The 14,468-nt window shown below is 39.0% G+C and overlaps 1 protein-coding gene across 13 annotated transcripts in view; it reads right to left on the bottom strand.

Moving 5' to 3' along the window:
- Positions 1 to 14,468, bottom strand: part of MPDZ (multiple PDZ domain crumbs cell polarity complex component) — a 176,160-nt gene that overhangs the window by 27,809 nt on the left and 133,883 nt on the right. For 6 of the 13 annotated variants that reach the window (XM_019965939.2, XM_019965938.2, XM_019965942.2 and 3 more), the window contains 8 exons: positions 11,828 to 11,926; positions 11,039 to 11,110; positions 8,588 to 8,750; positions 6,671 to 6,867; positions 5,318 to 5,409; positions 5,011 to 5,101; positions 2,705 to 2,785; positions 89 to 181 (listed from right to left, as the gene is read on the bottom strand). In XM_019965939.2, coding sequence (XP_019821498.2) covers positions 89 to 181; positions 2,705 to 2,785; positions 5,011 to 5,101; positions 5,318 to 5,409; positions 6,671 to 6,867; positions 8,588 to 8,750; positions 11,039 to 11,110; positions 11,828 to 11,926 — 888 coding nt within the window. The remainder of the gene's footprint in view (positions 1 to 88; positions 182 to 2,704; positions 2,786 to 5,010; positions 5,102 to 5,317; positions 5,410 to 6,670; positions 6,868 to 8,587; positions 8,751 to 11,038; positions 11,111 to 11,827; positions 11,927 to 14,468) is intronic. The other 7 variants (XM_019965949.2, XM_019965951.2, XM_019965950.2 and 4 more) reach the window with 3 other exon arrangements.

Genomic DNA, 14,468 nt, shown 5'->3' with positions numbered 1-14,468 from the left:
AGATGGAAACATGGAAACTTTTGAGTGATTTTACAGACAGAATTCCCTTCCTCACCAGTTTCTGACTGTAAGAAGGGGGAGGCCTCACCTTGGCTGCTGCCCCATGCTCTGTTAGACTCTTTATGATGACCCCACTGACTGTATCTTCTTCACTTATGGCAATGCCCAAACCCCCCTGATCCTACAGAAACAAAAACAGAAACACTTAGGAAATGTGAAACATGAAATTTATCCAAACAGAAAGGTATGTGACCGAAACTTCTGAACATTCAAAGGCTAGAAAAGCAATTAAAGGTGTTTTAAAATCCACTCTTCGAAATCCCCTTTTCTTAAGCAAACTTTGAATTACTTTAGTCGGATTAAATTTCTCCTCCATCAAATATTCAAATGTTCTCATTCCTCCCCTATGTCTAGTATCTCTAGTACTCAGTCGTGTCCGACTCTTTGCGACCCCATGGACTGCAGGACGCCAGCCTTCCCTGTTCATCACCAACTCCCAGACCTTGCTCAAACTCACGTCCATTGAGTCAGTGATGCCATCCAACCATCTTATCCTCTGTCGTCCCCTTCTCCTCCTGCCTTCAATCTTTCCCAGCATCAGGGTCTTTTCTTTTCAGCACATACACCAACTAACATATCTCTAGTCACTTTATCAGTAGATTCAGAAAATAAAAATGTATTCAACAACTTAATGAATGTACGTTTGAGAATTCAGTTCTGTGTAATTGGTTAAGTGACTCAAAACCAAAGCACACTCCTGCCTCCTTCTTCTGGCTTAGACATAACCACTAATACCGGTCCTTGCACGCCTGTTCCACTATCCCTTATCCTTCAGCAGACAGGCTGCCCTGACACATGCTCTGTGCTTTCTGGGGCTGAAAATCCACACTGGTTACTTCAAAGACTCGGGTTTTGGTTTGATACAGAGTGAAAATGCTCTCAACTCATGAGTCCAAAGACTTACCCTGAAAACCTGCCAAGGCTAGAAGAGCTACACTTACTTTAGCTATATTTTCCATACTTTCTTTTATCAAAACCAGGTGTTCCATAATGCTGGCTTTTACCTCTTCTTAGCGTTTATATGAATAAAATCTACCATAGGGTAGTGAATATTTTCATTCTGGTTAGAGCAACTTCCCTTATTACAGTTGCCATCCAGGCAGACAGAAAGCAAGAGACAAAGGAGCTTACATGAGAGCCATGCTTGCCATGCACTTTTAGGATCATGGCATCGAGGTAAAGCTTCATCATCATTTTAAAGATTACGAATACCGCTGCTTTGCTGACAGAGACCATTAATGCTTGATGACATTCCAGACTGTCATTGCACGTCCTCCCTACCACCACTCTTTTCATGTGCGTAATACAGAGACAATTACACAGGTTTACGGTAAGCAGAACTCAGCTATAATATACTTGCGGGCTAGATTTGGAAATCTGGATACGTTCCTTAACATCTCTAAACCTCTAAAATATCCTGTCCCCTCTCCCCTGCTGTCTCAAAGGACTCTCTCTGACATGGCAACAGAATGAGGGATGCTGGAATGGACATGTATGGACTTTTTGACAGAAAAGCTTTAATGACTTCTGTTCTTTTCCCTTTACCCACAACACAAACTGCCCATGACAATGTTTCTTAAAAGTATATGATAAGATCATAAAAAAATAATAATTAAAAAAAAAGTACATGATAATATCAGAGCAATCCATTTTTGTACAGGGTTATTTATTAAAAAAAAAAAAATAAACCAAGAAGAATCAGTATTTTTTTCCACTAAGTGCTTAACAAACTTTGACCACATATCAGGCATTATGCCCACCAGTTTATAAACAACTCATTTAACCTTTCTAATTACAATATCAAAGGTAAGACTATCATCTCCAATTTACAGGTAAGAAAAATGGAGGCAAAGCAAGATCACAAAATGTGTTAAGTCTGTAACTGATGAAATAGGATTCAACCCAGTCAGACGGCCTTTGGTGCCCTGCCTTGGAGCTGGGAGTCTCGGAGGAAAGCACTCCTTTCTGCTGTAGCATTACACACAAAATCCCTCTGTCCCCCCATTCCACCTCCTCCGTTCCCCTCCTCTTCCCTGAGCATGTCACTGCTCTTTCTGTTTATTCTGTTCATCCACTGTCCACCTGCATTCCAGCATGAACCTGCAGCACCTAAAAGCATTTACAGGATTCTGTTCAACAAACCACCTCTTTCAAGTGGTCACTTGAATCCAAGGTTCAGATATTTTCAAAAGCAAATACCTCAACGATGCCTATCAGTGAGACTTCTAGGCATTTGGGCTTTCGGTCTGACAAAGGACAAAGCCTGTAACTTGTTTAATGTTTTATATCGTCCATAGCAAGTCCTTGTAAATAAATTAAACACAAGATCACTAAATGTCATACCTTGGGATAATCATAAAAGCAGGAGAAGCTGGGCCCCTGCTCAAGTATCAATTAGCACAATGGTTATCAAACGTTAGTGTACGCTGGCATCATGGAGAAGGCTTATTAAAACATGAGCTGAGGGCACACCCCAGAGCTGCTCCTTCGGGAGATCAGGGTGGGCCAAGCACCTGCAGTTCTAACAAGCTCTCAGGTGATGCTGATGCTGCTGGTCTGTGGAGACTAGTTTTGGGAAACAGTGAATCAGAACACCAGTGTCACGGTCCTCACATCATTTCAGTCCAATTCTAAGCAGATTTACCTTAGGAAGTTCTAGGTGTTGCACGTTTGTCAACGAACTGAGGTCAACAACTGCCTCAGAAGTAGTAACACTCGGTTCAGCCTGGCAGAGGGAAAAAGGCAACAAAATAGGCAAATGTTATGTTGTTTTGCTTGACCAAATAGTTGTTTATTGTTGTCTAGTCACTAAGTTGTGTCCGACTTTTTGCAACCCCGTGGACTGTAGCCCACTAGGCTCCTATGTCCATGAGATTTTGTAGGTAAGGATACTGGAGCGGGCTGCCATTTCCTAACCTGGGGGATCTTCTTGATCCAGGGACTGAACCCATGTCCCCTGCATTGGCAGGTAGATTATTTACTGCTGAGCCACCAGGGAAGCCTCAAAGGGGCCGCTTAATTAACATTATTTCATATGCTATATTCCATCATTATAATCTTAATACTTCATGACATTTATGAACATTATATCTTAAAGATATGAATGAGGTGTGATTAGACAGTAATTATTTTGGAGCACAGAAACATAAAATGCTTCACAAGACTGTATGGATTTACTCTACAATGATGCCTAATAGTTACCCAGCTCCGAACAGCACAAGCACTGACATACAGAACGCCAGCAGAGGCACCATTCACTATGTTTCACTGTGCTAGACATCAAGTGAATGTAGGAGCTGTTAAATGTTTTACCCGAAAGTTACTAAAATCCATTTTCTTGATGGACGTTTTTGGTACAACTCACATGAAAATAAAATGTTCTCCTTTACAATCTTGAAAAACCACTTGATTCACTCAGTTCCCCATTATGATCAGTGAGTCCGTTCACCAGCATGAGACAAGTGATTTGTGCATCTTGCGTACAGAAAAGCCTAATGTTTAGATATTAATTTAGGGAAGAGTGTTTCCAATTCATACCCTTTTCCACTGACAGTATCATACTTCCTCTAATTTTAAGTTTTCATTCTCTATCTCCTTTTACTCATTCTAAACAAAGTAAACACAAAGCTTTCACCAAAACTCTCTTAAATTTGTGTCATCCTCTGGCCACTGCCTTCTCTTTCCTAAATTTCTTATCCACCATTTGCTTTATCAAAATCACTAATAATCATCTATTGGCAAATACAATGAACCCTCTTTATTCACCTTCTCGCAGGAGCCCTCCTCAGCTGCTGTGCGACCCACCCGCCTGATTCTTCATTTTGGACTTGTCAATTCTCCTTACAACTGATATCATACAATTCTGCCCTCGGCTCTCATCTTTTCTCAATGTCCTCCACAGACAGAGCCTGAGCTCCCATGGCTCCCAAGCTGGCATCTATGGGGATTCATCTCTAAACTCGAGACCAAACGTCCCCGTGAACACTTCTACCGAGCTTTCCAATAGACACTTCATTCTTAAGCTGCCTCAGAGAGAAAGTTCTCTATTTTTAAATAAATACCTGCTTTTCTTTTTTACTTTTTCTATTTTGATAAAAGATAACCATCTATTAAAGTCACCAAATCAGACATCTGGAAACCTGGTACATCTCATCTGTTTCATTCTCCAGCCTATGCTCAGCCCCTAAATGGTACCTGGTGGTGGATGAATACATTCTCAACCAGTCATTTTTCCTCACTGAATATATTTAGTTAGGGATGAAGTAATATCTATTTGGGTTCTAAAGACCTGACACAACCATTTCTTCTCTCTCTCTCTTTTATTTTTGGGCATCAGTTCAGGTCCTCCATATCTATCCCGTGAATTACTTTAATTCTCTTGCTCCCTTCAACTTCTCTGTCCTGCAACCTGTGATTTTTCTCTGTACCATTTCCAGAGTTCTTAAAAATAATCATTCTTTGAGTCTGCAAACATATAGCCTAAAAGACAAGGTCTGCATGGTGATCCTCATGATCCAACCCTACCTGTTCCCTGCCTCCCACTGTTCAACAGAGCTCTGCAGTTATCAATTCTCTGCATTTGCCAGAGCCTCCAGCCCATCCCTCAATCCATGTCCTCTGCTTGCAGTGTTTACGGCCCCAGACACCTACTCTCAATGTACACCTCATGTGAGACCTCCCCTATGTTTGCATTCTCTCCCCAGAGGTAACAGTGTCAACTCCTTTTCTGCCTTCATTATTCCCTTGACAGGCTCTACTACTGGGCTTCATGTAAGCCATGCTTATTTACATGAGTGTTCCATAAACTAGGCTATAAACATATTGGGGATCAAGAGGATCAAGAAATTCACTTCTCTCTTATATCCCTGAAAGGGCTCTATAATTGTTAGCTAAATTAATAAGTGATGCATAAACTAAGGCTTCCCAGAGAAACAAATATAAGCTACAAACCTCCTTGTTTTGAAGATTCTCTGAGGTAGCAGGCGAGGGTTCCACTGTATGTCCAGGACATACAGCCATCTGACTCACTGCATCTTTATTTCTAAAGGAAAAAAAGCACTAACCTGTAATATCATGACCATTCATACTATTTTCATTCTTTAGCTTGAAGACTCAGATAATTAGACAAAATTCTGTAGCCACAAAGGCTTGGAACTACAACACTTACACGTTCATATATGTTTCATTTTTATTCAAAAGAATCAGAATTGAACGGCTAAGGAAAAATATTTATAAACCAGGAAAAGAAAATGCTCACCTGATAAAAATTATTTTTACTTTAGAAGGGGCACATTTGATGATTGATGAAGCATTCTGATGACTTCTTCCATATAAAATTTGACCATTGATCTATGAGAAATAAATATCATTAATCGAGCCCAGAATTTTAATTTTACAAATTTTTATCTCCTTTCTAATGCAAAGGACTTCCCTGGTGGCGCAGTGGTAAAGAATATGCCTGCCAATGTTTGATCTTCTGGGTTGGGAAGATTTCCCCGAGAAGGAAATGGCAACCCACTCCAGTATTCTTGCCTGAAGAATCTCATGGACAGAGGAACCTGGTGAGCTACAGTCCATGGGCTCACAAGAGTGAGCTAGGACTTGGCAACTAAACAACAACAATCTAATGAAAAGCATATTTTTTTTTCTTCCTTTAAAATAGTACATACATTTTCTTTCCCACAACATGAACCTGACTTTGATGCTGAGAGAAAAAGCTCATGTTGAAAACCAACATTAAAATTCCATGCGTGTAGTCTGAAGAATACTCTGCACAAGCAAGGGCTCTGCAGAGGCACCTGTGATCAGCACAGATCATCCTGGGAAGGCCTGACTATCACAGTTCACAGTTAATGTCAGCACTGAAGGCCTGGGGGTGGGCCACTGGGAGAAGCAGTGCTGGCATACCCAGGCTTCAGGCAGTGGAAGGTGCTTAAGCAGCACGCTGCCTAGCAGAGACTGCCACTCATCCTGTCAGTTAGCCGCTGCTGACTGAGCCTTCCTAGCGAAGAGGGAAACGTAGGAGGCATGGGAAAATGTGCTAAAGCAGTGTCAAGACACGTGGATCCCAGCCTATAGGAGGCAAGGACAAAAAAATCAAGCAAACACAATTCCAAACACTATAAAAGTATAGTCCGCAAGTTTATTCTGCTTGGTGGGCTGAATTACTGTTTTTGGTTTTTAGCCTTAAATTCAACCCCACAACAATCCACCCCCATCAAGTGTACCATGAGGGATTCAACTTCTAGAAGGTCCAGTGATCAGTCTCATTACAGGGGCATGATTGGTCATTTGGCTTTTCAAAAGCTCCTAATAAAAATGCAGCACATACTAAAAAATGTTTTTGAAGTGTGATCTTTATTACTGTCTTGGGGCAAAAATTTTTTCTGGTGCTACACAGTCACAACCTTTAATGGAAGTTAATGGGAACATGGGTCGTACTTAGTAGAGACTTGCTCTCGAGCCAAATTTGCTGCAGTACATCTTTGTTATTAGGTGAGTGATAGTTTTCTCAGTCACCATATGAGACCCAGGTGGGTTTTCTGGAAACTGATGGCTCTGTCACACCAATTCAGTGGGAGTAAATGCAGTGTTTGCCGTAAGAACTTACCTCTAGAAGCTCATCTGCAATCTGCAGTTGACCATCTTTCCCAGCTGCTCCATTTGGATCAATCCCCACTATAAAAACACTCATCCTCGATCGGTCTTTGTTCCCAGCAAGACTCAGACCCAAACCACTACGACCTTTCTCTAGTTCGATCATGTGGAGCTCGCCTGTGAGGGTTCCGTAACGTTCTCTGATATTTTCTGCACACAACAAGAACAAAAAACCACAGGGAGTAAGAGATAATTCACAGCCAAAGGCTTTACTCTGGAAGGTTATTGAGAATGGCATTATAAGGCCATGACTGTACCAAAAACTAATTCTTAGCGGTTAAGGAAAGCTAAACAGACTGGCCTCCTGGGCGTCAAGACTGGTTTCCTAGAGCACCCAAATTCTGAGTAGCTTTTCTGCCTCTAGGATGCAGAGAGTACGGTGTCTGACTCATCAGTTCACCTGAGGTGAGCAGACCCAAAGGAGTGAACCATGTGATCACGTGAATAAGCTCTCCAAAGACTGTGATTAAAACAGAAAGTTACTTTATCATTTGCAGAGAACAGAACATCCAGAGGATTTGTCTTCCCTGGTCAGGGGAAACTTTTCTCCCACAGCAACACGGACACTGCACATTGCATTATGCTGGGTAGTGCTTGGTACACAGATCCAGATTAGATGGAATGGGTTTTCTTATTGCACAGAGCTATCCAACCAAGACATATGGACGTACCTGTTCTCATTAAATGAGACCTTTCCTATCTCCCATCTCCCATGTTCAAAAGGTAGCATTTATTCTGTAATCTGGTAGGTGTCCCAGGCCCAGATGACAACCAGCCAGTGGCTAACACTTACCACAAGGCACGTGAGGGAGCTAATAACCTGCTTTCTTGAGACATTAAGTTTTGGAGTGGTTTGGAATATGATAATAGGTAACTGAAACATTCCATTTCATGTTTTCCTCAGAGTACATTCTGGCCAGTTTGATGGATTAGCAAAATATTCTAATTTAATGAGAAATAAGACTAAGAAAACTGCAAACTTTACAAATCATCCCTTAGAAAATCTTACTAAAGGGTTAATGTCATGCATTCTATATTAATTCTTAATTGCATCAATTTCATAAACTGCCATTTCCTGATTCCTTCTAGAATCTAGCAGTACAAATTTTATACTTTGTACTTCCCCAAAGCACATACCACAGTATTCTTAAGGAAAACAATTACATTTTTTTAAACGAAACTTTTTAGAGCACTGAAACATAACTTTGGTTTAACCTCTGTAAAATGGCTTATTTTGTTAGGAAACAGAGACACTCCCATGATTCTATCAATAATTGCCCTCAAATGATTCCTGTGCATCAGGCATCGTGCTCAGACATTATCTAATTAACCCTTAGCAACCTGAGGCAGAAAACGCATTTAAAAAGGGGAATAACCACCATGCTACAACTTAAGAGGTCGTTAACCAACTTGCCAAATGCCCCAACTTTTTAATCTCAACACTTACACTATGTTACCGTGTTAGTACGGAAATACCTAAATTCCAGGCTGTTTAAATAGCATCAACAAATGCATTTTATAATGAGGAATCTGAGGCCTAAAAGGGGTGATGCTCTGTTGGAGAGCATGAGAGAGCGGATCCAATAGAGCTTCTGAGAGAGTGCCCTGACCACCTCAACTTGCAGAAAAATGCAAAGCATGCTTGAACAGGGTTGCAGATTTACAAAACAGAAGAATGTGATTTCAAGCCTCAGGAATGTGTGCTATACTCAACTACAACAAACATTAGTTTTTTTCTACACAAAACTGCATTATGTGTAACTGAAGATGAAATGTATTTACCCATCTGGGGCATAAGCCTTGAGAGAACCAGAGCTATGAACAGTTTGATACCTCTTACAAGTCAATGCATTTGAAACAGACAACTTACTCCAGCTGTAACCAAACTCATCCTCTTCATCCACATCTTCTGAGGTTTCATTTGCAGATGACAGAGCGTGATCCCCACTCATTTCTGCCAACACTGGAGGCTGGGGTGGAGGCGAGTGGCACAGAGGAGGGTTTTCTGGCTCTGATTCTGACTGACTGGGCACCTGTGGGAACAAGAAGACTGCAGTGGGTATGTGCAGTCTAAGGAAGGAAAACTCAAGGAAAAGAAATAAGACTGCAACATCAAAAACCAAACTACTAGCTTTAAAAGATCTAACATATTAAATAATGGGAAAATACACATATATAAAAATGGCAGACAGGATTCAGGTAAAGCTTAAATACACTAAACAAATCAGTATGTTCAGAGCATGATCCATTAAACGATTACATGGTATTTTAAGGTGAAGAATTACTCAATTTGCAGGCTTAAATAACTGAAGATGGAAAGCTGTACAAATTTTGTGTTTTGGGGGAAAAAAATCTCATTCAAAACTCATCTAGACAAGATTGTGGAAGTCTAAAAAAGTCTTCCAAGAAACTGGAAACAAACTAAAAATGGTAATCAAACAAAGCAGTTCAAAGCTTGTTAGTGAGATTATATATAAATACTTTTATTGCTACCTGAATCCTCTCTCCACATGACTCAACAAATTCATGAAAAAGCACTGCACATGCAGGATCCTCTACCAGAGTGACTGCTTGTTAGCAAAGAGCACACAAATTCAGATCTGAGGGGCTGGTTTTAAGGGACAAAACCACCATCCGCTTGCCAAGGTAGCCCTAAACATAAATGGAAAAACAGGGTTGAATACTTCATAAAAAGCCAAAGCTTGATTGGTATGTTTGCTGTCACTTAAATCTACAAGTCTTAATTTAAAAAAAAAAGGGGGGGGTGGTTTGGTATCATCGGGTTCTTTCCTATTCTTAATTGAAACGTAGTGGGTCAAGGTTTGATATTATAGATTCTCAAGCAGATTACAGTTAGAAACATCTTTACGTCACTGAGTCCATTTTATTCATTTACAGATTAAATACCAAGGCCATGAGAGGCGAAAGATTTTATTCAGAATAACCTTGCGAAACTAGACTTCTCTTTGCTTAATTTCTAACCTAACCCAATGCACTTTCCACTGTGTCATGTTTTCTCCTCCAGTTTCCACAGTAAGACACAGAGTACCTCAATCAAGGGTCACAGATACCCAGCTAAAGTTCTAACACGTTTTCAGGTTGTCCCTGATGCCTTGAGCCTACATTTCTCCTTCTTTGTCTATTTTACTGTTTGTTTGTTTGTTTGTTTGTTTTTTCCCTATACAAAAATCCCTCTGATATGCCTCGTTTTATTCTACATGTGTATAGCTGGAAAAAATGTGATTAAAAGTACTTCTTACATGATACACTAAATGAAAGGAATGTACAAATACTTAGAAATGATTCAATGGTGTTGAGTCAAAATACACCTAAAAATAAAACCACAGGGCGCTGAATATGATCTTTCTTTGATGATTCAGACACTACTTCAGGACTCTAAGCTGCCCCCAAAACGGTCCGGGTAAACATGAATTATTATTTTTCTGGCAAAGCACAGGTGAGCTGATTGACAGCCACTAATGGATGGGCAACAGATTTTCAAGTCACAGAATCTGCTGTATTTAAAATGCTTGGTTTACATACCACTGGTCAAACAGACAAAAATTATTAGTGCCAACAGAATCCTGTTATCTTCCCAAGTGCTGTGCCATAAAACTTTCAAAAAAGCAATGCACAAATACATAAGAACAAACAAACAAAAAACTTCATTTGATTCAGAAGGGTCAGTAATGATACTAAAGCAGGGAGAAACATGTAATTTAGAATTTTTCTCATTAAAATTCTTTTAAAAATTTACTAACAATGGAAAATTTGAGAAGCATGAATTAAGCCCATTTCATTTTCAAAAAGTAGAATCAAGTCTAACTTAAAATTGTCATAATTTTAATAAATTTACAGATGCAAATTTTATAGATCTTACTCTCTGCATAACTTTCCTGAGCTGTTATTTTCCTTAAAAAACAAATGAACAAACAAAACTTGCTTGCCTAAAAACTATTCAGGATCTTACTTAGGCAGAACATTTTCATACTGTGAATAAACTCAAATGTTGCCCTAACATAGCTGGTTAATCATAAAGTCAATATAAGCCTGCATTTACTAAAAAGGAAATAAGTGTTCTATTTTGTTATGCCTGATACTCTCATTCTTACTGAGATTGTAGAATTTAGCTTGCTGTTGACACTTCTAAAAATTTATCCACAAAAACACAATTCTTTAATGAAGACCATTCAGCCTTCACTGGCAAAAATGCAGTGTACTTGAAATCACTCCATGCCATGTATGCACACAAGTATAATGTACACGCATAGCACACTGTAACACACTCACTGACTCGTGAGAACTTCATACGAAGACAAACCTTAAACGGTGTGGGAGCAAAAGGATTAGTTGGGGAACAACGGAAGAGAACTCTACTTGATTTCTGTAATGCCTACAGTAACAGAAAACATATTCCTTCAGATACAGTATCTTTGATTATCTATATTACAATAACATGAAAATCCAATGAATATTCATAAAATGCTTCCTGAAAAAACAGCTTTTCTCCTTTCACAATCAAATTATAGTATACAAATTCTCATAAGTTTTTCTTTCATTTTTGGATTTATAATTTCATCAGAATATGACAAATCCTAGTATAGATTTACAAACGTTGAAACAATTCCGTGCTTCCTGATCAGGCATTTACGTGGACATCCTTTATGAATATTCAACAGATTCTCACACATACACAATTATGTGCGGGCTGATTAAGGAAGAGCTTTTAGGACCACCTTGTATAAGTCTAAGAAGGACTTAAATCAATACAAGGTTTTTAGAGAAATTATGTATGAAAGTAGCTTATATGTTTTGCAACTAAGAAAAATTTATATATCTGAAAATTCAATTCACACCAAAATATAAGAAGGGCAGTAGACTCACGATTTTCCCTTACTCTTCAGAAGGGCCATCTAATTTCAGCTATAAAAATGAATAGGTTCTGGCAAGAAAATGTGCTTAAGAAAGGATTTGCATGCCCACTCCAAACACACAGTTGTTTTTTGTCCTTGCCCAAATTCAGTCAACACTGAACTGGGACAAATGCACACTAGCAACAAAGAACAAAACATTGGAAAAGGCAATGGCAAGACAACGGTCATTATCCAACCTTGTCAGCGTTGAACTGTAGAGAACCAGCAAATGGGTTAGTGCTGCTGAACTTGTACTTAGGGTAAAGGTTGTGCGGCAAGGAAGGCAAAGGGGATTTCTAAAAGGAAACATAAGAGGCGCTGAGCGCAAGAGAAATGTATTTAAAACAACTCCAATATAAGGATAAAGTAATGACTGATTTAAATAACTATGTGACATCAGATCCTATCAGATTTCATCATTAATAACAACATCTTATCAAACAGTCTAGAACTAAGTGTTTCCTAGAGCAACCTGAATCCACACTCAAATCTAAATCTGGCCACAAAACATATAAGGAAGCAAGTCTATCAAACTGGCCCCAAATTTCTTTCATTTTCACTGAATGTTGTCACTATCATGGACAGATAAGCCTATATATTTCACCCACTTATATTAATATATATGTTCCATGCATATCAGTAAACATGCTTCAGTATTAAAAACCATAAATGGCTTTTTATTTACACTTAGAAGCAAATTATGCTGTTTTGGTTAAAAAAAAAACCACAAAAATAAGAGTCTATCAGTTGCAGAATGCAAATTAAACATGTGTCTTCTAGTCCACTGGTAATCTTCAGTGTTCTGTTATTTTGTTTCTCAGTTAGGAGTCTTTTTATACCTTGATTAGGTTTTAAGGTTGCTTCAATCAACAGTATTATTTAAACAAGGAAATCAATAATTTTTAAAGAAATGAACCACTTCCTACAGTGTTGTTCTCTATTTCTGCCCACTTTTTGTGGTGCTAGGAACACCACAAAATACAGACAGACAGCTATTTTTAATTTCCTATAAAAGTTCCCATCTTATTGGGGAATTTATGAGGTTTGGGTAATATCTGAGGTCCTGCCTTAGAGTGTTCACATAGGTTTTATGGCTCGCCTGATATGTCCTGAGCTTGAACTATTGGAGTTGAAATATACATATTACAGGCAGGATGACTGCCAAAGAGAATCTAGCATTTTCATAGTAAAAAAAAAAAAAGTAATTTCCTTAGCACAATAAATTTTTTTTCACACTACTTTTTCTTTTATTGACTATATCTTTCAGAGGAAATTGCAGACATTTAAAATTCAGTTTGGCTCTAATTAACTGTTTGTGTTACTTCTCTCTATAAAAAAGCCCTACTGGCAAGCATGGAGAGTAGGAAGAGGTTGTCATGTGACACCACCCTGCACTCTACAAAGACTATCCTCACTCAGTACGGCTATACTGAAGCTTATGCCTCATCACCCTTTCAATCTGCTCTTCCTACAAAGTTTTTTCCTACAGAAGGAAGATGGTCAAAAGAAATGGGCATGCTGACATTTCTGCTCATCTCAACTTTCCCTCTGCTTTTCAATTTAAAATGTCAACTCCTGCTTTACAAAAGGGAAGATCACAAATGCAAAAAAAAAAAAAAAACCAAAAAGACCATTTATTAAGGTGGAAGAAATGACCAGGCAGAGATTAAAAACACACTCTAGGCAAAATAATGTTATGGAAGGCAGATTATTTCTAATCCTCATACGTGGAATTGTACGGTTTTACATTTCCTTTATAATTCTGTAGAACAAGATGAATCAAAATAATGACGACAAGAAATGGAATATTTGAAAAAAGCTCTGGTTTTTTTGTTTGGCTTTGCTTTTTGCATTTTCAACTTGAAGCTCACATAGGATTAGAATTTGGCCCTGAAAGGAGAGTATAAAAGTACAGGATGAGCACAGCACATGAAATAGCAGAACATTCTATTATTAGGGAAGGATTTATAGGGAGAGTGTATTTCTCATTAAAAAATCAATGACAAAACTGTGTTTATAGTTCCAAGGGCTGATAAAAATAGAAGTGTTATTAACTAAGAAGCACAGGGAAGACAAAATCATCCTCTGGCCCAAATGAGTGGGGCCCACTCCTTAATATGACAATGTGGTCAGACTGAATTGTGAACTGTCATATCAGTGGAATTATCAGGGTGAGTTCTGGGAAGTTCTAATTCTTGAACAGTTGAAGAGCTAAAAAGACTGACTAGTTTTTAGTCTATGTACAATATTTTCTTGATGCTTTATTACATCCACAAATAAAACATTTACCATTAAGAGACTCTTGTTTGGTCGCTAAGTTGTGTCCAACTCTGCGACAGACCCAATGGACTGTAGCCTGCTGGGCCCTTCTGTCCATGGGACTCTCCAGGCAAGAATACTGGAGTTGAATACTATCTCCTCCTCCAGGGGATCTTCTCAACCCAGGGATTGAACCCATGTCTCCTACACTGGCAGGCAGATTCTTTACCACTGAGCCACCACGGAAGCCCAAAGAGACTCTGAAGTATTTAAGATATTTTTCCCTGTAGATTCCTGGAGACACGATTATTTCCACAGATAAGTAAATTACTAAAAACTAAGTATTACTATCTCATTTTGTTGTACTGAGCTAAGGTGTGCATGCTAAGTTGTGTCCAACTCTTGTGACCCCACGAACTGTAGCCTGCCAGGTTCTCTGTCCACGGCATTTTTCAGGCAAGGATACTGGAGGGGGTAGCTGTTTCCTTCTCCAGAGGATCTTCCTAACCCAGGGATCAAACCACATCTACCTGCATTACAGGCAAATTCTTTATCCACTAAGCTATTGGGGAAGTCCTA

Source organism: Bos indicus, chromosome 8 (genome assembly GCF_029378745.1).
Source record: "Bos indicus isolate NIAB-ARS_2022 breed Sahiwal x Tharparkar chromosome 8, NIAB-ARS_B.indTharparkar_mat_pri_1.0, whole genome shotgun sequence".
In the NCBI taxonomy this organism is placed as follows: Eukaryota; Metazoa; Chordata; class Mammalia; order Artiodactyla; family Bovidae; genus Bos; species Bos indicus.
Note: the sequence above shows the minus strand (reverse complement) of the source record. Positions and strands in the feature narration are given on the sequence as shown.